This window comes from Tarenaya hassleriana, unplaced genomic scaffold, assembly GCF_000463585.1.
Source record: "Tarenaya hassleriana unplaced genomic scaffold, ASM46358v1 Cleome19, whole genome shotgun sequence".
Classification (NCBI taxonomy): Eukaryota; Viridiplantae; Streptophyta; class Magnoliopsida; order Brassicales; family Cleomaceae; genus Tarenaya; species Tarenaya hassleriana.
In genome coordinates this window covers 1,915,399-1,936,552 of record NW_010965304.1, presented here as the reverse complement: position 1 = coordinate 1,936,552, position 21,154 = coordinate 1,915,399, and the positions used below count along the sequence as shown (strand labels likewise).

At 35.7% G+C, this 21,154-nt stretch overlaps 4 protein-coding genes across 7 annotated transcripts; 3 read left to right on the top strand and 1 right to left on the bottom strand.

Moving 5' to 3' along the window:
• Positions 1–1,177: 1,177 nt before the first annotated feature.
• Positions 1,178–4,195, bottom strand: LOC104811089 (probable metal-nicotianamine transporter YSL6). Its single transcript, XM_010537661.1, has 7 exons — positions 3,816–4,195; positions 3,142–3,311; positions 2,948–3,045; positions 2,757–2,876; positions 2,475–2,664; positions 2,254–2,383; positions 1,178–2,152 (listed from the first exon to the last, which is right to left on the bottom strand). The coding sequence occupies exons 1-7, from the start codon at positions 4,177–4,179 to the stop codon at positions 1,254–1,256; spliced, it is 1,971 nt and encodes a 656-aa protein (XP_010535963.1). The 5' UTR covers positions 4,180–4,195; the 3' UTR covers positions 1,178–1,253.
• A 185-nt stretch (positions 4,196–4,380) lies between these two features.
• Positions 4,381–8,476, top strand: LOC104811090 (probable glycosyltransferase At3g07620). 4 transcript variants are annotated; one of them, XM_010537663.1, is made up of 7 exons: positions 4,381–4,470; positions 4,817–4,976; positions 5,531–5,674; positions 5,989–6,869; positions 6,954–7,084; positions 7,151–7,499; positions 7,609–8,476. In XM_010537663.1, exons 4-7 carry the CDS (start codon positions 6,087–6,089, stop codon positions 8,275–8,277), a joined length of 1,932 nt encoding a protein of 643 aa, XP_010535965.1. In that variant the 5' UTR covers positions 4,381–4,470; positions 4,817–4,976; positions 5,531–5,674; positions 5,989–6,086; the 3' UTR covers positions 8,278–8,476. The 4 variants fall into 4 exon arrangements, with proteins under 4 accessions (XP_010535965.1, XP_010535964.1, XP_010535966.1 ...); XM_010537662.1 differs by having other exon boundaries at positions 5,521–5,674; XM_010537664.1 differs by lacking the exons at positions 4,381–4,470; positions 4,817–4,976; positions 5,531–5,674 and adding an exon at positions 4,512–4,526.
• A 4,619-nt stretch (positions 8,477–13,095) lies between these two features.
• On the top strand, positions 13,096–14,010 carry LOC104811088 (ethylene-responsive transcription factor TINY-like). Its single transcript, XM_010537660.1, has one exon. It carries the CDS (start codon positions 13,096–13,098, stop codon positions 13,879–13,881), a length of 786 nt encoding a protein of 261 aa, XP_010535962.1. The 3' UTR covers positions 13,882–14,010.
• Positions 14,011–18,442: 4,432 nt separating this feature from the next.
• Positions 18,443–20,735, top strand: LOC104811087 (protein phosphatase 1 regulatory subunit 7). Its single transcript, XM_010537659.1, has 6 exons — positions 18,443–18,812; positions 19,259–19,489; positions 19,672–19,818; positions 19,929–20,071; positions 20,153–20,267; positions 20,437–20,735. Exons 1-6 carry the CDS (start codon positions 18,498–18,500, stop codon positions 20,515–20,517), a joined length of 1,032 nt encoding a protein of 343 aa, XP_010535961.1. The 5' UTR covers positions 18,443–18,497; the 3' UTR covers positions 20,518–20,735.
• Positions 20,736–21,154: the final 419 nt, after the last annotated feature.

Here is a 21,154-nt window from a genome sequence, read left to right as displayed (position 1 = left end):
AGATGATGTTCTTGGTAACCGGAGAAATTGGGATTTGATGTTCTGATGTGGGCTCGATGAGAATAAGAAAATGAACAAGTTAAACATATCTTTTGTCCATGTCTCTTTCTCTTTTTGTCTTGATTTTTTTTTATAAATAAATATATCAGGGTTCAATATATAAAAATTCGGTCAGATATAGAAGAGAGGGTTCAATATATAAAAGTTCGGTCAGTACCCAAGAGAATTCCAAAAAGGAAGCCCACCATCTATGTAGAAAAAAAAAACACCGCGGTGAGATATCAACGGGTAGGTTAGGACCCGCGTACATGTTATTCTATCGATTATGTTTTTAAAAAATTTATTGATATCAATATTGTTTAAAATTATATAAATTATTTATTTAATTCGGATATAATATTTGTTGTAAATATAAAATATCAATAAATTTAAATATTATTTTTATTAAAAATAATTTTATTTTGTTAATTTTTTATTATTTTATATTCTATTATTCATTTTTCTTCATTCAAAAATATTTTGTTTAACTTTATAATAATTTTTTTATTCATTCTAAAAACTTCTCCTTTAATTTTATAATGATTTCTTTATAAATCTATATCACTAAAAGAAAAAAAATTAAAGGATTTTATTCTATATATTTATTTAACATATATCTCATTATTCTACTTTACAGTTATGACTATAAATAAAAATTAATAATATAATAAAATAAATAATCAAATACTTTTGTAAATAATAGAATCAATAAATAATATCTATTTCAAGATAATAATGTTTTGGATCAATACGCATATTTAGATTTTCAAAAGCACTGTTACTTTCAACTATATGATATTTTTAAGTTATTGAAAATCACGTACGGTATGATATCTTTTTTTTTTAAACCAAAACCAGACAACAGCCCTTCTAGGTTTTTTTACTCAAATGACCCACTTGGATCGCACCTATTTCAGCGTACACCACCGAAAAAAAGTAAATTTTTTTTTCAATTTTAATTCACTTTTCGGTTGAAAAAGTCCGAAATATCTTTTTTTTTTTTTTTTTGCGACCTTATTACGACTAATATATAACTGATATATCACTTAAATAAGACAGATGATTTTTTTACCACCTTTTTTAGAATCAATTGTAACTATATTTAGAATTAATTACGAAATCATAGTAACGAAATTGTTTTCGAACGGATAAATATCGTGTATTCATTAAGGGTAATTTCATCTTTGTCTTGTCAGGGACGCACCAAAGTACATTCAGATCGGTGGATTAATCCTTAAGATCGAGAGAACCGCAGAAGGGATCGCCCATATCCCTTCTCCGCAGATCAAACCCGATGCCACCGCCCCCACGAAATCGTCCGCATCTTTCCTGTTCATCAGCTCCCATACGAACAATATCACCGTCCCGACGAACATGTCCATGGCGAAATAAGCTCCGACGTTGAACGGAATGGACATCGCCATCGGAATCGGGATGAACCCAGATATCTTCGGCGGTGTGACGTCTCTCAGGATGTTCACAACCAGAGCGGCAACGAAAAACCCGCAACAAAGAGCTAGACAGTGCTTGGGGAGTTGTGAGAAGCCCTGGACCCCGAGAATCGCCATTTCACGGAAAATCACGGCGTAGGGAGCTTTGTACGGACCGTCAGGAGATCCAATATCGAAAGCAGTCCAGAAAAGCCAGAACGTGAGTGGAGCTATTACACAACCCATCGCTGTCCCGACCAGTTGGCTCACGAACATGGATTTTGCGGACGATAATGTCAGGTAACCTGTCTTGAAATCCTGCATGAGATTGGCGGCTGTAGAGACGATTGACACGATGACCCCACAGGCAGCTAAACCGGCAATGACACCGCCATTGCTTCCTACTATCGAAGCAAAGGTGAAAAGGCTGATCTTTCCATAGGTTGAAGCCAAATTCCAGTCAGTGAGACCAGATCCGTAAGAGTTGCTGAAGGCGAATGCTGGGGCAACGAAGTAAGAACAGAGGACCAAGTACCATCTCAATGGTGGGAATATCATCGGGATCATTGCCGTTGAGATGGCTGCAAGTCCGACGTACCCAGAAACCGCGAACCAGAAGGGTATACGGTCCTTGAGAAATACTTCATCTCTTTTCTTCTTCTCCAGAAATGTCTCGCTATCATCTGATTCAAAGAAGAGATTTGAACAGAAGTTTCCATACTTTCAGTGGTCCATTGCCTATAGAGACGGGTTACAAAAACAAAAGTGATGGATATTTCCTCACCTAAAACATCTGTGACAATGGGTAGGCTTTGCTTGGAACTTTTGTTGCAGATTTCCTTCACGGTTAGTGCCATGATCTTGATGAGATTGTAGAGACAATCACCAAGGATGATGGCAGTGGCAATAAAGACCTTAAAAGATTGGCAGTGATGAGAAAAAAACCATTGACTATCGCCGTTTTGAAGTAAAAATCGAAACTTTAGCAACACCCTTTCTACCTACCTTATATCCGTAGAGACCTTTAAAATCATTGGCCTCTAAGTCAGCTGGATACCAATCACCGGCATGCTGAGAGACAAATGGCCACAAAAACCCCCATGAAAGGATAGCACCAAGAAGAACCGAGCAGTTCACTATGTGGGGACATATAAGACCACATCCAACATAAGTGGGGCTGAAGTCGAAGTAAAACCTGCAAGTAGTCACTCGGTACCATGTCTCCAAAAAAACATCACCAATACAATGACCATGGACTTTATAACCGCTTAATATAAAGTCTCTTACGTGTTCTTAGCCAGAGTCAATCCAAGGGCGCGAAAGCTATCGAGTCCACTGAAGAACCACTTGAAGCAGCTCCAGCAGAAGCTAAGGCTCAAGTATCTCCCAAGACATCTAACCTGCTTCCTGCAGTGAATATTATTCAGCCTGAAAGGGAGGGAGACTGCTATTGCACATTACTCGGTCAGAACAGTTACCCTGCAAGCTCAGCTCCGGTGTTGGTGTGAAAGCTGTTTATTAGCATTGCCGTTGCGGTTCCACTGGGATATGCAAGTTCATAGTCCAAAACCAGTACCTGAGACATGGATGATGATTGCATTAATGGAGACAGGAAGCAGATTCAGTTCTGTTAAGAACATAACCGAATGATAAGATTTGTATTTGTGCCTACCTTGCGAAGTGGGACAAGACAAAAGGGCCCGACGAAGCTGACTGCAAATAGAAAACCGGTTATCCACCACAGTCCTAGGTTCTTAACATCCTCGGCATGGTTGCCAGGATAGTCCACACCAATGAGCTTGTATGTCTTCTCATCCATGGCAATCAAATAAGAACCGCCCCCTGCAGAAAAGAACTCGGAAGAAACATAACAAGAAGACGAGAGCAAGTAAGATCAATCCATCTCAGCCTTATACTAATAACCATACATACATTGATCAGCGGACCAAACAAGTGCTACCAAAAACAAATATATAACACGAATCCAAAATCCAATTTCTAAGCACAAGCTGCCAGTTCTGTTAACCTGGTTCTATGATCAAACCACAGTCAATGTCACCAATATCAACCTTATTGATAGGGGTCTTGTTCATTCACCTGCTAGCAGAAAACAATCCGACAATTGCCATTGTCCCGTTTTAAGGTATTTGCGTGCAATGCTTGACGCATTCATAACAACAACGGTATGAAACAGTAAAACCAAAAGACGGACAGCAACAAATTTAGATATGATGAAAAAGACAAAAGGAAATCTGCCCAATTTCGGAAGGCATCGGATATAAAACACGAAAACGGACATTATGATAAAAGATTAAGCAATCGGGAATGGATAATCGGCCACTCTACCGCTAACGGCGAGGATGTGGCAGGCGACAACGCATGTCTGGATAACGGTGTTCTCCTGTTTGGTGAAGGGTTTGACGGAAAACCCTAGCTTCGACAAGAAACCAGTCCACGACTTGACGAAGAAGAAACCGAGCAAACCAGCGGCAACGTTCAGCGAAGGGGCTATTCCGACAGTCAGATTGAGCTTGTGGGTGATGATGCAGAACAGCGTCCCGAGCAAAGCGCTCACTGTAAGGCCTCGGACCGTGATCTGCTCCTTCCAGTCGGGAACACGCTCGTCGGAGTCAAACGCCGCCGCCGTTTTCTCCGATCCCGGCAGCAATGCCTCTGAAATCTCCACCAACCCTTGATTCTCCGTCCCCATAACAATAACCCTAGATTCTGACTTTAACCCCGATATTTCGTATCTTAAACGGAGAATTCCCGACGGCTTTCACCGGAAGCGGTCCGAATCCTCCTTTTCCCCTCCAAAGTCCCGAAGCTTGTCCGCAAATTTTCAAAGGAAATGATTATGCCCCTTCTCACCCAAATTTCCGAAATCGCAGAAATACCGATCGTGAAGAGAACGAGGATTTGAAGAGTCGCGGTTAAAGGTATCAAAACGGCGAAGATATACGATTAGGGCAGATTGCTCAAATAAGCAATAAATCGCCTGGTACACCTCAAAAACATCACTCTCTCCCTCTCTCTCGAGATCTTTTCCATTTTAGGGTTTTCTTTCCTTTTTTTCGTTTTTAATTGCTCTTGCAAGCGGCTACTTCTGGTCTTTGTATCTTCGTTGAGTTCTTCTTCTTCGAGATTAGCTCTGTCTGTTTGATTGATTATGGTCGTTACTGATTGATCAAAGAACTTTTGCTTTGTCCATTTTCGTCCAATCTCCGAGAAGGGTTTTAATCCGTTTGCCCCGATTCGGTTTCCTATTAATGAATTTGAGAATGATTCGAACGAACTTTCATGGAGCTCTGATTCTTGTCTTCATCCTTCGATGATCTCGTTTGCAGGTATGAAGATGGGTTTCTGTTGTTGTCAGAGTCAGCCATGGAGACAACAAAGTTGAATGTCTGCGTTTGATTTGTTGGATGACTTTGACTTCATTTGACGGACTTTGTCCCTGAAATCTAGAAATTTCTCCGAAACAGACAATGATGTTATTTTTTAAAGGTAAAATCCTAAAAAAACACTAAATTTTCTAATTTAAAACAATACTGAATTTTGTTTTTTATTAAATAAATATTTTTAAAATTTATAAAAAAACAATTAATTTATCTATGTTAAAATAAATAAAATGAATTGATACAACAACAAGGCCTCATTCCAAGTTTTAATATTTTTTGACAATAATAGAAAAGTTTATATTTTTTTATCATTAAAAAGTTTGGTACTTTTTAGATTTGCTTGAAATTTAATATTTATTTGAAATAAAAAAATTTGTGTTTTTTTTTCAAAATTAGATGGAACGTTTGAATAAGATTAAATGTTTAAACCAAAAAGAAATGATTAAATGTTATTTATGGATTTTTCTTCTTCAGTTTTTTTTTAAAAACTAATTTTCTTTTCAAAAAGGAATGCGTCCCTCAAAATAATTTTTGAAGAATAAAAAACATAAAAAATTAAATTATTGAAAATATGTGGTTGGTACTTGGTAGTGTACTCGTTACTATTTGTTAATGAGTAATCAATGAGGCTTAACCTGTCTTAATTCAAGCACGTTGAAGGGAGGAGACCAGGACGGCGGCAGGACCAAAGACATCAACTTGTCACTTGACTTTGGTTTCTTTCTTCAAGATTCATCGGATCGTCGGTGGAATCCATTGCGCTCTCTCTGTCTCTCTCTCTGACGAGGTCTTTTCCATTTTAGGGTTCGTCTTTCTGTTCCTTTACTGTTTTCATTTTTCTCACAAATTTCCCGTTTTAATTGCTCTTGCAATCAACTGCTTCTGGTATTTGTATCTTCGCTGTGTTGCTGTTCTTCGATATTAGCTATTTGGTTCTGTCTGACTGAGAAAAACTTTTGCTTTGTCCATTTTCGTCAAGTTTCTGACATGGATTGTAATCCGCTTACCCTGATTCTGTTTACAAATCAATAAAATTTTTTTGTTCTTACACAAAATTTGAGTACGATTTGGTCAAATTCTGGTTCTTGCCGTCATTCTTTGATTATCTCGTTTTGCAGGTTATGAAGACGGGTTTCTGTTGCTCTCGGACACGGAGACACAACGAAGTTGAATGCTTCTGTGTTTGATTCTGTTGGAAGAATTTTGACTTCCTTTGATGGAGTTTGTGTCTGAAATCCAGAAATTTCTCCGAAATGGAAAGAAAAAATGGATTTTTCTGGTTGGAGCTGTGGCTTTCACTCATATCTTACTTTTCCAATCTTTAGTTGTCCCTTTTGACAAGCTTAGATTGTCCGATGAGACGGCTTCATCAGAAAACGCTGTTCTTAGAAACCGGTTTTCAGTTCAGGAATCCGATGTTTCTGCTGCCTCTGGACTTTATGTCTTGGAGAAAACTGATCATGTTTCAGTGTTTGGTAATGACGATGGCCAAGAAAGAGGGAACAGCGTGGTCATGATGGGAACCGGCTCTCATGGCAATGATGGTGAATCGGGTTTGAATGCAGGTGTAGATAATGACATAGACGACGATGAAGGGTTAGATGACAGGATTGATTTAGAGAGATTTGAAGACGAAAACGATATCGTCGAGGAACTAGCTGATAGTAGCAAAGACCGAATTCCTCAAGGGAAAGCTGACAAGCAAAGAGAGGAAGTTTCGATGGATAAGTACACGAATCAGGTGCAGAAATTTGAGTCCTCAAAAGCAAACTTATCGGTACAGAACACGAAGAATGTGAAAAGACCTACATCAAGTGTAGTCTCCATTGTCGGTAATGCTACCTTGACCAGGAATCTCCATGTTTTAGAGAACGGTTCCTTGCCGATCTCTAAGCGAGTGAAGAGGAAAATGCGGTGTGAAATGCCACCAAAGACCGTGACTACGATAAATGAGATGAATCAGATACTAGTAAAGCACCGTAGATCTTCACGTGCAATGGTTAATAACTCCGATACGAAATTCCGCTTTTGGTTTCTTTTAGTAAGTTATTGTGAAATTGACGGGACCTCGTTTCAAATGCAGCGACCACGTTGGTCTTCTAGACGGGATGAAGAGATATTGGCTGCAAAGAAGGAGATAGAGAATGCTCCCGATGCATCAAATGATCGACAACTTTATGCTCCAATCTTCCGGAACGTTTCCATGTTTAAGAGGTAACAATTGCAGAACCTTTATTTCGATTTTATCGTTGCTAATGACCATGTAGTCGTATGTTCCAGGAGCTACGAGCTTATGGAACGGATACTCAAGGTGTACGTATACAAGGAAGGTAGCCGGCCCATTTTCCATACGCCGATACTAAAGGGATTATATGCATCGGAAGGATGGTTCATGAAACTGATGGAAGGAAACCGGCATTATACAGTGAAGGACCCGAGGCGTGCTAACTTATACTATATGCCGTTCAGTGCGCGGATGTTAGAGTACAAACTTTACGTGCGTAATTCTCATAACCGAACAAATCTACGTCAGTATCTTAAGGAATACACCGAGCATATTGCTTCGAAGTACCCTTTCTTCAACAGAACGGGTGGAGCCGATCATTTTCTTGTCGCCTGTCATGATTGGGTACGTATCTTACATATCGGTACCGTTTTTTAAATCGAAAAAAAATCAATATGGCATTGCATCTGGTCGATGTCGAATGATATTTTCACGTTTCTGAACATGTAAACAGGCACCATATGAAACAAGACACCATATGGAGCATTGCATAAAAGCGCTGTGCAACGCTGACGTGACCGCAGGGTTCAAGATCGGGAGAGACGTCTCTCTTCCCGAGACGTACGTCCGAGCGGCCAAAAACCCGCTTCGGGATCTGGGCGGAAAACCTCCGTCTCAGAGGCGGATTCTCGCGTTCTATGCGGGAAGCATGCACGGTTACTTAAGGCAGATCCTGCTAAATCACTGGAAAGACAGAGATCCCGAGATGAAGATCTTCGGGAGAATGCCACGGGGTTTCGAGAGCAAGATGAACTACATCGATCACATGAAAAGCAGCAAGTATTGCATCTGCCCGAAAGGGTACGAAGTGAACAGCCCGAGGGTCGTGGAATCGATCTTCTACGAGTGCATTCCCGTCATTATCTCTGACAATTTCGTGCCTCCGTTCTTCGAAGTTCTCGATTGGGACGCGTTCTCGCTCGTTCTGGCGGAGAAAGATATCCCGAGACTGAAGGAGATATTGACGTCGATACCCGAAGAGAAGTACCTGAGGATGCAGACCGCAGTTAGGAAGGCGCAAAGGCATTTCCTCTGGCATGCGAAACCAGAGAAACACGATCTGTTTCATATGGTGCTTCACTCTATTTGGTATAACAGAATGTTCCAGGCAAAGCGTAGATGATGATGATGATGATGATGATGATGATGGTGATGATGATGATAAAAAGGCTCTTCTTACAAGAGTCTGTTTCTGTTAAAGATTTTTGCAGTTTTGTTGTTGTTGTTGTTTGTAACATGTGAAAATGTGAGAAAAACTATGTGGGTTGGAGTTTATTTTTGTAAATAAATATTTGTTATAATTTGGATTTTCGAAGAAAGAATGGGTGGTGTTTTACCAAAGTAATTTCTGATAATTAACATTTACGGCGTTGTAAATATGTTTGAGACAGGAAAGATCAGTATCTAGAGAGATGTTTTACCATCCGTGCAGGCCGTCACATTTTGGATTTCCTTAGATTCGAAATCTGATTTTGTCATTTGGATGTATACAGATATCTACATCCGATTTCCATGGAAAAAATATGAGTTATTTTAGAAATACTTTTGCAATTTTTAATATATAGGGAAGTATTTTTTTGTAATTTTCAAAAAAAATATACAAAACCTAACTCAAAATTTTTATATGATTAAGTAGAATAAGATGAAACTAATTTGATTTAGTATTGTAAAAGTATATGCAAAGTATGTTTTCACTCTGGGTTTAAATCTAAATGTGGAAAAAAACATTCACCTGAACTTCACCGATCCTTTAGGATATAGTCGGGGCAAAGATCCGGTGAACTTCTTAAAACCATAAGGTGATACCTTATTGAACCTCTTAAAATTCTACCTGTGGATTCTAAAGAATCAATAAAAGATGTCGAATCTAAATTGGCGACTTTCGTTTTTGCTCCATGCAGGAACAGAGAACACAAGCTCCCAGATTCTTTCGTTTATCTACTCATTCCGGGTATGTTAAGTAATCAATCATCATCCAATTATCAGAACTTAGAAGTTTTATTCTGTGTCTTTGTCATCCTGAATGTAAGTGTAGATCGGGAATAAAGAAACTCGTCGGATTATGGAGTTCTTGATATGCATGATCAAGGTAACAACAAGATTCACACTAATCAAGATTTAACCAAAACGGTTTCTTTCTCATTCTGTTCTTGCGTTTTTGCGATGAAAAAGGCGATATCCGAGTGTTGGAAGACCTAGATGATCGAAGACAATAGTTCATCGAGAAAAACAGACTCTCGGACACGGTTCCTCTCGTATCGTTCCACTCAGAAGCGAGAATATCTCCGAGCGTTCTAGCCACAATGACGCATATCGCTCACATTGAAATCTCGTGGCTGCCTCTCCCGACACTGAGGGAAGAATCCGACTACGTCATGGAAAGAGGGAGAAAGGTTCCAGTCATAATCCCCGTTTCAGTAGTAATGGCGATTTCAGCTATGCATCTTCAGCTGAGATATGGAGAGAAGAGCGACGGCCTGGTCCTTTATGGTTTATTCTTCGTCGAAAATCGATGTGGACGAAGCTGATGCATCAGAGATGTGTGAAGCTTTCTTGACAATGGTGGTGGAGATCGGAGAGGCAAAGTAAGAAGCTAAGGGGGAAATGGAAATTTGGCAATGTGAATTGGATTTCCGACCAGATCAATCCAGATTTTTGAGCTCGGATTGTTCCGATTAGTTTTGTTTAAAAAAAAAATAGGAATAGGTTCACGAATTACAACCAAATTCAGTAAAATACATTATATCAAAGAGCCAATTAAATTAGTGGCCTAACTCATTAGGGCTGATCTTTTCGGATTTCAATCAGATTATTTTTATTTTAAAAAAATTAAAATTATTTGGTTTTAATATCGAATTCAGTTTTGTTTCGATTTGGAATCTGGTTTTATTGATAAAAAAAATATGAATTTTCAAATAAATTTTCAGTATGATAGTTTTTTTTTTGGTAATGTTATGATAGTTTTTTTTTTATATTTTGTTCGGTTCAAATTTGATTTATTCAATTTAGAGAAATTAGAATCATCGAGTTCTTATATAGCATTCGTTTGAATTTAGTTTTTCGGGTTTAGAGAATATATTTTTTAAAAATTTGGAAAGATTGATTTAGTTATTTCCTTATAAAATAATAAACTACTATTTTCTAATAGTAACATGTTCACGAAATAAAACATTTTGGATTCGAGTATAGACACGAAATCTTGTTCGATCGCTTCTGTTAGATATTTTGTAATATTATATTAATTTTTGCAGCTGCATGCATGCGATCACTAAGAAACATATCTTATTATAATTATAATTATTTATTTGCGTCGATAATCATGATCGTAAGAGTTGACTATTTTTATATATATTGGGAGTATCAGATGTGACAACTCATCATCAAATGAAAAAAACAAAACGAACTTTTGAGATATTTTTTTTATTATTTTGTGATCAAATTTATTTTTAGATTTATTTATGTCAAAACCCTTATAGCTTTTGTTCTTTTGGTTGGACCAAATATCGAAATTAAAGATGCATTTTATCATTTGCTTTTTATAATGATTATTATTCCAAATCTATCACTCACATTTCAAGCTTTTTGGTATAGTTTTCTTTATTTTTCATCATAACTAAAATAGTATCCTTGTTTCCATTTTATGAGCAGCGGGTGACAGAATTTTCTCTTCAATAAGAAAAATCAAAGCCATTTATTTAATTATTATAGTATCGTATAATATTTAACAAAAATCATTTATAAATTAAAAAAAAGGAGAGAGATCAAGAACGTGATCGAAAATCGTGTAGAGATGCATGATAAATAATGATGAAGACAACCGTCAAGAATAATTTCCGTATACATTATTGTTTTGTTAAACAAAAATTGGGTATCCACAAAATTTTAAAAGTTTTCAATTCGAGCAAATAAGTGATTAAATAATTATTTAAATTTGAAAAGGAAACATTGCGATATTGTGACTCGTGTATCTAATAAATTATTCTGATATTTTTGGATATCTGAAATGATAATCATTTTTTAAGAATTTTTTTCACAAATAATTAAATTACACTACGCTTGTGGATATGTCACAAATAATCATTTTTGAAGACAACGCCGGATTTATATTATTTACAAATCCGGACCATAAAACTATTATTACATATTATAATGGGTGAATGTATAATGATCCGTTATAATTGGATTTAACAAATATCATTCGCAAGATTCTTTGAAATTAAAAAAAAAAAAAGATTCTTTGAAATTTTGAATTTGATATTTGATTTTTGAAGATCTCTTGGATCTCAAATGAATGAGACTAATAGATTTTTTTATTGTTCCTAATTTACTTTTAATCAGAAATACTAAATAGTTGTAAATGTAAGCTCTAAACTTTCTATCTTAATTTCTTAACCATAATTCCAAAATCTTATATCCTAAATCAATTTTAAACTCGAAACTATAAATAATAAAATCTAAATCTTAGAGTTTAGAATTGGTTTAGAGTGTAGGTTATGATTTAAAATTTATAATTTAAAAGTTTGGATTCAAGATTTCTAACGTTATTAAAATAAAATTGTCAATTTGACCTCATCATATATATTAAAAAAAATATTATTATCACGATTAATAGGTTGCCTCAACAAATACAATTACAACGTCCTTTATAAAGCTAGTAGGTGTAAAGATCCATCGGATTTAGATGCATTCACGAATCATCCTAACGCATGTATATATATATATATATATATATATATATAAACAATATGTAATTATATATGGGGATCTTCTCCAACTCTATTGGTTTGAGAGCCCACTTCCTGGAAAAGAGGTCGTGAGTTCAACACCCCGAATATGAAGATTTCTCCATCGCCTGTCGGTTTCGACCGATTTACCTCTCATGTGTTTGCAGGCTCGGGTGCATGGATCGGAGTAGTCTGGGCTCTTTAGGGCCCAGGAAATCGGCTTAAAAAAAAATGTAATTATATATGTGTAAAATCACAGGACATGAATTGACAAAAGACTTCGTTTGCGCCATATTATTTTAATCACGTGTAAAGATATCTAATCTTTAAGAGTACAACAAATCATTTTTTTTAAATTGGATTTTAATACAACAAAATAAATAACTTATTTTCTATTTTGGCAAAAAAAGTGTCTGCATAATTAAATTTCCATAAGTGGGGGAACTCGTTTGTATTAATCCCTAGAGAAATTCATCAATATTTTATAATAAAAAAATCTTGTAACTATATAACATATAATATAATATGTTGAGTTATTACGTAGAGGCGGAAAAGGGGAAAATACAGAACGGAAGCACGTGTGTTATGGGCATACTGTACTCGATGTTGAGTTATTAGACTGATTTAAGACATCGTCATTAAATCTCTTATTATTTTATTATCATTTCTATTAAATTATTATTTTATTATGATAACTCGGACCCAGGTCGGTCCTCTGTTCCCTTTTTTTTCATTCTTTAGTATTTTTCCAACTTTAAATAATATAAAAAAAAACTATTTCAACGAAATTATCAAAGTTTTATATCTAATAAATTATGTTTTTAAACTTATGAAATATGAATTCTATATTTTTTTGTCTTTTTCAAAATATTGCATTATCAATTTATCAATATGTAATGTTTGTTGAATTTACTATTCAATTAATTTAGCATTTAGAAAAATACGAAGAACAATCTGAAATCTCAGAAAAGACTCAACTTATTTAAAAATTTATTTGTAAATATCAGATATATTCATATATTTGATTTAATAATATTATTGAAATTTAGTGAATATATATTACTTTTCGAATAACGACAAACCTAAACTACGACATTTTAATATTATTAAAAAAATATTAAATACCATTTACCTCTAAAAATCTCTGCTCTCTCTTTCCTACAAAACCCCCTATAAAACTCTCATGCTTTCATGTGTTTCTCTCTCTCAGTGAGGCTATGAGTAACACACAAGCTGCATCGCCTGACTCGGTCTCCGCTGACTCGCCCAACTCGGAGACCGAGTCATGCACCACTACTACTTCTCTATCACCACACCCTTCTCTCTCGACCGAGTCGTCCTCACCCGACTCGGACCGCAACCCACCAGAAAACGCCAGGAAACGGCCGAGATCAGACAGCAGTCCACACCAAGTTTTTCGCGGTGTCCGAATGCGCACGTGGGGGAAATGGGTCTCCGAAATCCGAGAACCCAGGAAGAAGAATCGGATCTGGCTCGGTACCTTCGCCACAGCCGATGCGGCTGCGCGTGCCCACGACGCGGCGGCGTGTGCTATCAAGGGCAGCTCCGCTGTGCTCAACTTCCCGGAGCTAGTCGGTTTTCTCCCCAAACCGGCCTCCAATTCACCCCGGGACGTCCAAGCCGCCGCCATTGCCGCCGCCGCCATGGAATTTCCCGTAATCGCCGCCGCAGTATCGGCCTCGCATTCATCTTCGTCGTCGACTTTGCCATCATCCTCTTCATCGTCGTCGTTATCGTCGGAGACCCACGATGAATCGGCGACAACATCGGACGAGCTGAGCGAGATAGTGGAGCTCCCGAGACTGGGGACGAGTTACGAGTCAGCCGAGTCCGGGGGCGAGTTCGTGCTGGTCGACCCGGTTGACGACTGGGTCGACACGAGTGCAATTTGGGAGCAAAATGAGGGGCAATTTGGGTATTTCTCCGATGATTTTATTCACGAGAGTGTGATCGCAAGTGGTTTTGGGGCTTTCTTGTGGTAAAATTAAGTTTTGTTCCAAATTTGTTTTGTATAAATGCATTTATATTTACTTTCCATATTTTTTTTAAAATTTAATTTTTACTTTTTATTAATTAAATCGTTTCCTATAGTGTCCATTCCAAGGACTAAAAATACCTTCCTTGCCTCTCAAGATGTTATTATTCCCTTTTTCCTCCTTTTTTTTCCCTCTTTTTCCTTTTAATTAGCTAAATTAGAATGTTACAAAATTAAAAGGGATATATTTCAATTAAACACCCACATACCCAATTTCTTTTTGGATTTGCTAATTTACTAAGAAAGAAAAAAGTGATGCAAGATGTCAAAATTTTGAGGGAAGTGATAAAAAAAAAAGTCGAAATTAATTTTTTAATTAAGAAATTATATAAATGGATTTTTAGGTGAGAAAATACACGATATGAAAACTACATTATACTCATAAAAATTATTTAAAACGCCATAAGCATTTCTCATACATTTTTTTTTATTCTTCTGCTTCATCCAACTCCTTGCATCTAACTTTGATCTACACCATTTATCTCACATTTAATATAAAATAATTGCTACAGCATTCAGAATTCGTACCGTCTTTTTTACGTCTTCATTCTTAACGTTATATTGTCTTTACAATAGCGCCTTCCATGTTTATCTTATAATTTCTTTTAATATATATTATATAGTTTTTTTTTTCAACTTTAATTAAATCAAAGACGAGAAAATTGTAATTTTGACAAAGGGTGTTCTTCCTTTAGCAAAAATAAAATAAAAAGGTTCTTTACCTTGGACCAGTTCGGTGGTGTGTGTATATATATAGGTTTTAACAGCAGGCGGTAAAAATAAACTATGTGAAGTCCCATTACGCTTCATGTTGAACTGAAGATAATTAACAAATGGGAAACTGTATTTCTTATAATTTTATTTGTTAATTAATAATTTCTTTAAGTGGGAAGTCTCGAGACTCTTGCTTTGGGGTTTCAAAGCCCTCACTTTTCATAATTAGTTTTTTTTTTAATGAAATTAATTTTCACTATAATTAGTTAAAACACACATTTATGTTCTGTGTAGGTGAATCAAACACACATATAAAGACTACGTTTGCCCTTCCACTATTTTACCCTTTTTGTCATTTTACAATACTATCGTGTGAATCAATATTTTAATAGAAAACCATAATGTATATATATTGTAATGCACGGTCACAAAATAATATGATTTAATTAATCCATATATTTTAATAATTTTATTTTTTGTATGTCTGGTAGTGAATTCCTACTAAATAATACTATAAACTTTCAAATAAACAGCTAGAAAAATATCGAAATAAAAATCAAAATAAATAATTATTGTATACTCAAAATAAATAATAATTTTTTTTGTATCAAGACCGATTGACTTGATACAAAAGATTGATCCGAATAATGAATAACAAAACATATGGACTCAATGAGTTTAATTTTCATCAAGTACAAACAAGTCTTCCTAGTTGCAATTTCGAATATCACAAAAGGATATTCCAAATAATAAAAAAAAAAAGGTTAGACACCACCTTGGATTACCCATTATCAAAAAAAAAATTAGAAATTACAGAAAATAAAAAAAGAAACGTAAAATAAAATTATTATATTAATTTTTGTCGAAATTAATATAATAATTCCACATATATATTTAATTTAAAACATGTTGAGAGAAAAAAAAAGTAAGAAAAAGAAATAACAGAAGAATATATAAGAAGGTTCCTTTCTTGTCTTGTTGCGACTCAAGTAAAGATACTGTTGTCTTTGATGGACATCCCAACCAACCTAATAAGCTGTACCTCTCCTGTCTTCACTCTCTCATCATCATTTAATCACGTTTTTTTTTTCTTTAAATTTGTCGTCTTCTGATTTCAATGTATACTGGTCATGTCATGGCGATGGATGACGATGATGATGGTGATGATGGATGGTGATGATGGATGGTGATATGTGCATCATCGTAATTATAGCAGAAAAAACGCAGTTAAAAATGTATTATCATTAGTTATAACAACAATTATCGACGGTATAATAACAACTAAAAGAAACACCAAATATATGAATAATCATATGATATCGAGTTGACATAAAAATAATTATCATGTTCTATGGAAAAGCACTTTGATAAGTCAAAGACATAGCCTGTAACTTTTCTTGCAAGTGAACAGTTAATAATATGAATTTTTTTTTTGGTTTAGTAAAATAAATATTGTAATTAAACAAGCACCTATTGTGCATTTCCATTAGTTTAATTTCTTGAGATCATAAAATAAAAAATTATTTCAAATAAATTTCTAAAAGTTGAAAATTAACGAATAACAAAAATAAATAAAAATAAAACGTACTATAATAAGATATAGACAAATACAATACGTTATTTACACATTCAAAGTGTGTTAACATTCTATTTTATATACTATACAAAAAATGCACATTTATATGTTCACGCTTGACTTTTCTAAAAAGAAATATTTTACTACAAATTAGTACATTTTTCCATAAAATACGGATATTTTTTTTTTGTTTATACTATCTTTTATTTCAAGTTATTCAGCAAATATTATTATATATGGTATGAAATCGAGAACCGAGTTAATCTCGGATGTCGCAACCAGTGTGATTCAGAACCAATTATTGAAGAGCAAGGTGAAAAATAATAAGTAAACACACTTGTGAATAATTTGAATATAAATTTACAAACAAAAAAAAGCTTAATATAAATACATAAATAAATTAATCTTCGTGCTGAGAAGTTGCTTCGAGAGTGTTTACATTTACGTTGACCTTCATGTGAAATCCTTTGGAAATCTCACTTATTTACTGTTTTATTGTTTAATAACTTAATCATATCCTAAAATAATTAATTTATATACATATATATATATATTGAACATTTTAATTATTTTCCATATTTCTATCATTTCTTTATGTTTAGATCTTTATTTCTCGTGTGTGCACTTAATTTCTTCGAGCATGCACGTCGCATATATGCACACATGAAACGTGTAACAAAAGTAGGATTCCAAAATCATGCTAAGATCGATAAAATTTGGTTGGAATTACATAACTATAACGTGTAGATACTAAGTAATTCTTTTATTGAAATAATTAAAAACTCAGATTTTTTTTATGCCTTCATTTTCAGAGAAACCTTTCCCATCGGGGGCACTTAATCAAAATAATTAATGGCACCTAACCCACGATTTCGATTTTCGAATACGCCGGTTACTCGGTGGTTGTATTTCTTGAAATTACAAAAATATTCATATCTACTCTTAATCCCGTGAACCATCGAGTTTTTGAACACCCTAGACCGTCATGTCGAGGGCACATCTATCTTGGTGTCATGCATCGTCATCTCCATCCAAACTGTGTAGGTGAACTAGTGGTAAGACAACACGCAAAGAATGCTCTTATCCGAATTCAAACTTAAACGTGATAAGTTATTCACCCGAATTTTCTGGATTATTAAAAAAAATAAAAATAAAAACTATTCATGTCTCCACATATTGGCTGGTAACTTTGTAGGTCCGCGACACATTTTTAATGAATGTTCTCGAGTTGCTTCGTTGTGAGGTCTATGAATTCATTGCCGAAATTTTCCCTGCATTTATTTGATTGAAGTTTGTTGTATAATTGCCACAAATCTTTCGTCGTTATTTTTTTAATGCGCATCGATTGATAGCCAGAAGAATGTGTAGTTCGATCTGCATTTCTTGATTCATTAATTGTAACGAAATTCAAAATTTTAATACAGAGACTAAGCAAGCAGCTCAACTGTTTAGAATCCTTGGCAAATAAATATATTAGCAATTGTTAGTCGACTCTTTCGGGGATAATGTGGGCAGTCGGACCAAATGTTAGTGGCCAATACTCCGGTTCGGGTATGTAAAACCGAATCGAACCGGACAACACATAATTCTGTCTAATAAATTTGAATAAAATCGAAACTGACATAATACAACCGAAACCCAGAAAACTGTAGGGCGGATTTTGTTTGCTCATGCCAGAAAGGCAAATAGATCCAATACCCCTATGGATCTGTTATTATCCAGTAGATCTTGTAGAATAAACACCCGTGAAAGAAAACCCAAATGATATAATTCTTAGGGTTTCATCCAAAAAAAAAAAATTAGGGTAGCTAATCTATTCATAGCTTTTGAATGAAAGTTTTTTTTTTTATTTTGTAATATGAGATTAGATCATATACTTTGGCAACGGACACAAATTAACGGTCCATTTTATGAACCGCAAAATTTGATACATTGTCTGTATCAGACAAGAGGTGAGTTGTGGTCGTAAACACAATGGGTCCGAAATTTATTTAAGGTCTTCTCGAAGAGAAGATGAGTTGTCTGTATCAAGCTAATAGAGCTCGCGTGCCTTGAACGCCAAACGCCAAACGCTAAATCGTTACGTCGTCGTTTAGGCTCCCCTAGCAACTATTCCTAAAATAAAATTAGTTGGGCCAACTAATTTGTAGGCCCACTAGAAGGCCCAATAACTTTCACGATATCATTTGCACGACGTCGTATTGTTGCCCACAACTTCGTTTACCCGGAGTTTCTCTCTCGAACCATCGTCGTTTTTTGTGAAACTTGTCGCCATGGACAGCAGCTGCAACGCCCCGCCGTCTACGTCTCCGGCGGTGGATCACGGCGATACCGAGGAACAAGCGGTGGTCGAGATCGATGATTCCGCATATGTTCTCGATCTCACCAGTTTTCAGCTCCACAGTCTCGAGGCGGTAGATTTGCGGGCAACTCTGACGGAATTGGACCTGACGGCGAATCGTTTGTCGACCTTGGACCCGAGGGTCGAGAAGCTCTCTAACCTTAAGAAGCTTTCTTTACGGCAGAATCTCGTCGATGATGCCGGCGTCGAGCCGCTGTCCCGCTGGGCCACCTTGTCGGGCCTCGAGGTGATGATTCTCGTCGCTCTCTCTTCTCGATCTTTGGATGTCTGCTTGGTTCCCGAGAAAGTTCTATTGGGGTCTATCGAGATTGTCTGAATCGTTTGTTACTGGTGAAAACGATTCGATATGCTTTCTTCTGTTTGGTTCAATGTATATGGTCTGATGTGCTTCTTTTTCTGAAATGCCTTTTTGGATACGTCTCTTAGTGTCTGTAAGAATCAAAGATTCATGATCATAGGATTTTTCACTAGCAATGAACGTGATTTTCGAGTTTAAGAGATTAGAAATTGATATACATGTTTGTGGCATAGGATAAATAAGAATATCTCCTGCTTTCTGGGTTCAAGCTTGCATCAAGCAAGTGCTTTCTGTATTTAGTTTTTCTGGGTCATAAAGATTTAGAATTCCCTCGTTTTTTCTCGTTGAATTCTGAGGAGGCTGTTGTTTTGCAGGAGTTAATTCTCAGGGATAACAAGCTAACAAAAGTACCTGATATCAGCATATTCACGAAGCTTTTGGTTTTCGACATATCTTTCAATGAAATCCCTTCTTTGGAAGGATTAGCTAAGGCCTCTAGCATGCTGAAGGAACTCTATGTGTCGAAAAATGAAGTTTCCAAGATGGTGGAGATTGAACACTTGCACAACTTGCAGATTCTTGAACTGGGCTCTAATAGATTGCGGGTTAGATCCTTTATTCTGTCTAGTGTGTTTATAGTGAAAATGGAGAGAGCAGTTGAAATGACATGACTGATGCTCATAAATATTTCGGTTGGAGCATAAGAATGAAATGATTATTAACTTGGGAAGATATTTTATCAGAGTTTGAACCTTTCACGTTGTAACTAGAATTTTTTGAGTTTCAGGTGATGGAAAATTTGGAAAACCTAACAAAGCTAGAAGAGCTGTGGCTTGGAAGAAACCGTATCAAAGTTGTAAACCTATGTGGGCTCAAATGTATCAAGAAGATTAGCTTGCAGAGCAATCGGTTGACCTCAATGAAAGGGTTTGAGGTATTATGCATCATTTGGATTTCTACTACAAAACACCGATGCAGACCCTTACTACCTTTCCCTGCATTAACATTGTCATCTTTATCTGCATGACCAAAATGTCTGTACAGGATTGTGTTGCTCTAGAAGAGCTATACTTGAGCCATAATGGTATCTCGAAGATGGAAGGCTTGAATAGATTGGTTAACCTCCGTGTATTGGATGTGTCAAACAACAAGCTCACATCAGTCGACGACATTCAGAACCTAACACAGTACGCATCTGTCTTCATTCTTCAGCCTATTTTCATGTAATGGGTAATATGATTTGTATCCTGACCTCGGCATATCTGTAGGTTGGAAGATCTATGGCTTAATGACAACCAGATAGAGTCACTTGAAGGGCTTGCAGAAGCTGTTGCAGGGTCAAAAGAGAAGCTTACTACTATCTACCTCGAAAATAACCCATGTGTAAGTTCAACGATCATAAAGGCTATCTCTCGCTTGTTCTTCATTTTGTTTATGCATTCCTATGACCTTGTCTGCTTATATGGCATGCCACTTTCAAGCTCTAACACGGAACGATTCGTTCTTTAAAGAATTTCTTTCTGTGATCATATTTCTGGCTTTTTTTTTCCAGGCCAAGTCCCCGAATTACGTTGCTACTGTCAGGGAAATCTTCCCCAATGCGCAGCAAATCGATTCCAACATATTTGGTTAGAGGAAGATCCATTGTACGATGATGTCTGTATCTGCACGTCGAAATCTTGAGGAATCGATCAGGTAAAGAACCCAGATGGCTCAAGAAACATATTTTCATCCCTATTTTGTGCATGCGTGAGAGGAAACTGTTCTCCATCGCCAACACTGTCATATTTGTGTAATGTTTTTCCTGAGCTGCATTTCTTGGTTCTTTTTATCAAAAGCTTCTTGAAAGAAGTTGGAATGAAAAATTTGTAGAAAAAATGGAAAGAAAAATCTGTTCTATAAAGAAAATCAATATGCAATTCAAATGAAAATATCATTATTAACAGTTTAACGAAAATAAATGATATTTTAATGAAATTAATGTAAAAAATAAAAAAAATTAGAAAGATATATTCAATACCTTATAAAATATGATGTTTCCCTATAAAAAAAAATGAGAGTATGTTTAATATTTAGGTATCATATATATATATAGAGAGAGAAAATGTTTTTAAAAAAAAATGGAATTAAAAAGATTTGTGATTGATGTATTTTGGATTCATCGAAAAATTAAGATATCAAGATCATGAGGGTAACAAATCTTAATTTTTAAGAAAAAGATTACGGAGTCGACAATCATATTCGAAATAAAAAAATTTTAAAAGTAGAAT

Excerpts from the sequence above, each read along its gene's own strand:
- LOC104811089 (XM_010537661.1), bottom strand. The coding sequence starts at position 4,179 with ATGGGGACGGAGAATCAAGGGTTGGTGGAGATTTCAGAGGCATTGCTG. Across the intron at positions 2,665-2,756 it reads TTGACTCTGGCTAAGAACAC|GTTTTACTTCGACTTCAGCC; the intron begins GTAAGAGACTTT and ends GACTACTTGCAG. Across the intron at positions 2,384-2,474 it reads AAGGTCTCTACGGATATAAG|GTCTTTATTGCCACTGCCAT; the intron begins GTAGGTAGAAAG and ends CAATCTTTTAAG.
- LOC104811090 (XM_010537663.1), top strand. The coding sequence starts at position 6,087 with ATGGAGTTTGTGTCTGAAATCCAGAAATTTCTCCGAAATGGAAAGAAA. Across the intron at positions 6,870-6,953 it reads GTAGATCTTCACGTGCAATG|CGACCACGTTGGTCTTCTAG; the intron begins GTTAATAACTCC and ends TTTCAAATGCAG. Across the intron at positions 7,500-7,608 it reads TTGTCGCCTGTCATGATTGG|GCACCATATGAAACAAGACA; the intron begins GTACGTATCTTA and ends ACATGTAAACAG.
- LOC104811088 (XM_010537660.1), top strand. The coding sequence starts at position 13,096 with ATGAGTAACACACAAGCTGCATCGCCTGACTCGGTCTCCGCTGACTCG.
- LOC104811087 (XM_010537659.1), top strand. The coding sequence starts at position 18,498 with ATGGACAGCAGCTGCAACGCCCCGCCGTCTACGTCTCCGGCGGTGGAT. Across the intron at positions 19,490-19,671 it reads TGGGCTCTAATAGATTGCGG|GTGATGGAAAATTTGGAAAA; the intron begins GTTAGATCCTTT and ends TTTGAGTTTCAG. Across the intron at positions 20,072-20,152 it reads GACATTCAGAACCTAACACA|GTTGGAAGATCTATGGCTTA; the intron begins GTACGCATCTGT and ends GCATATCTGTAG.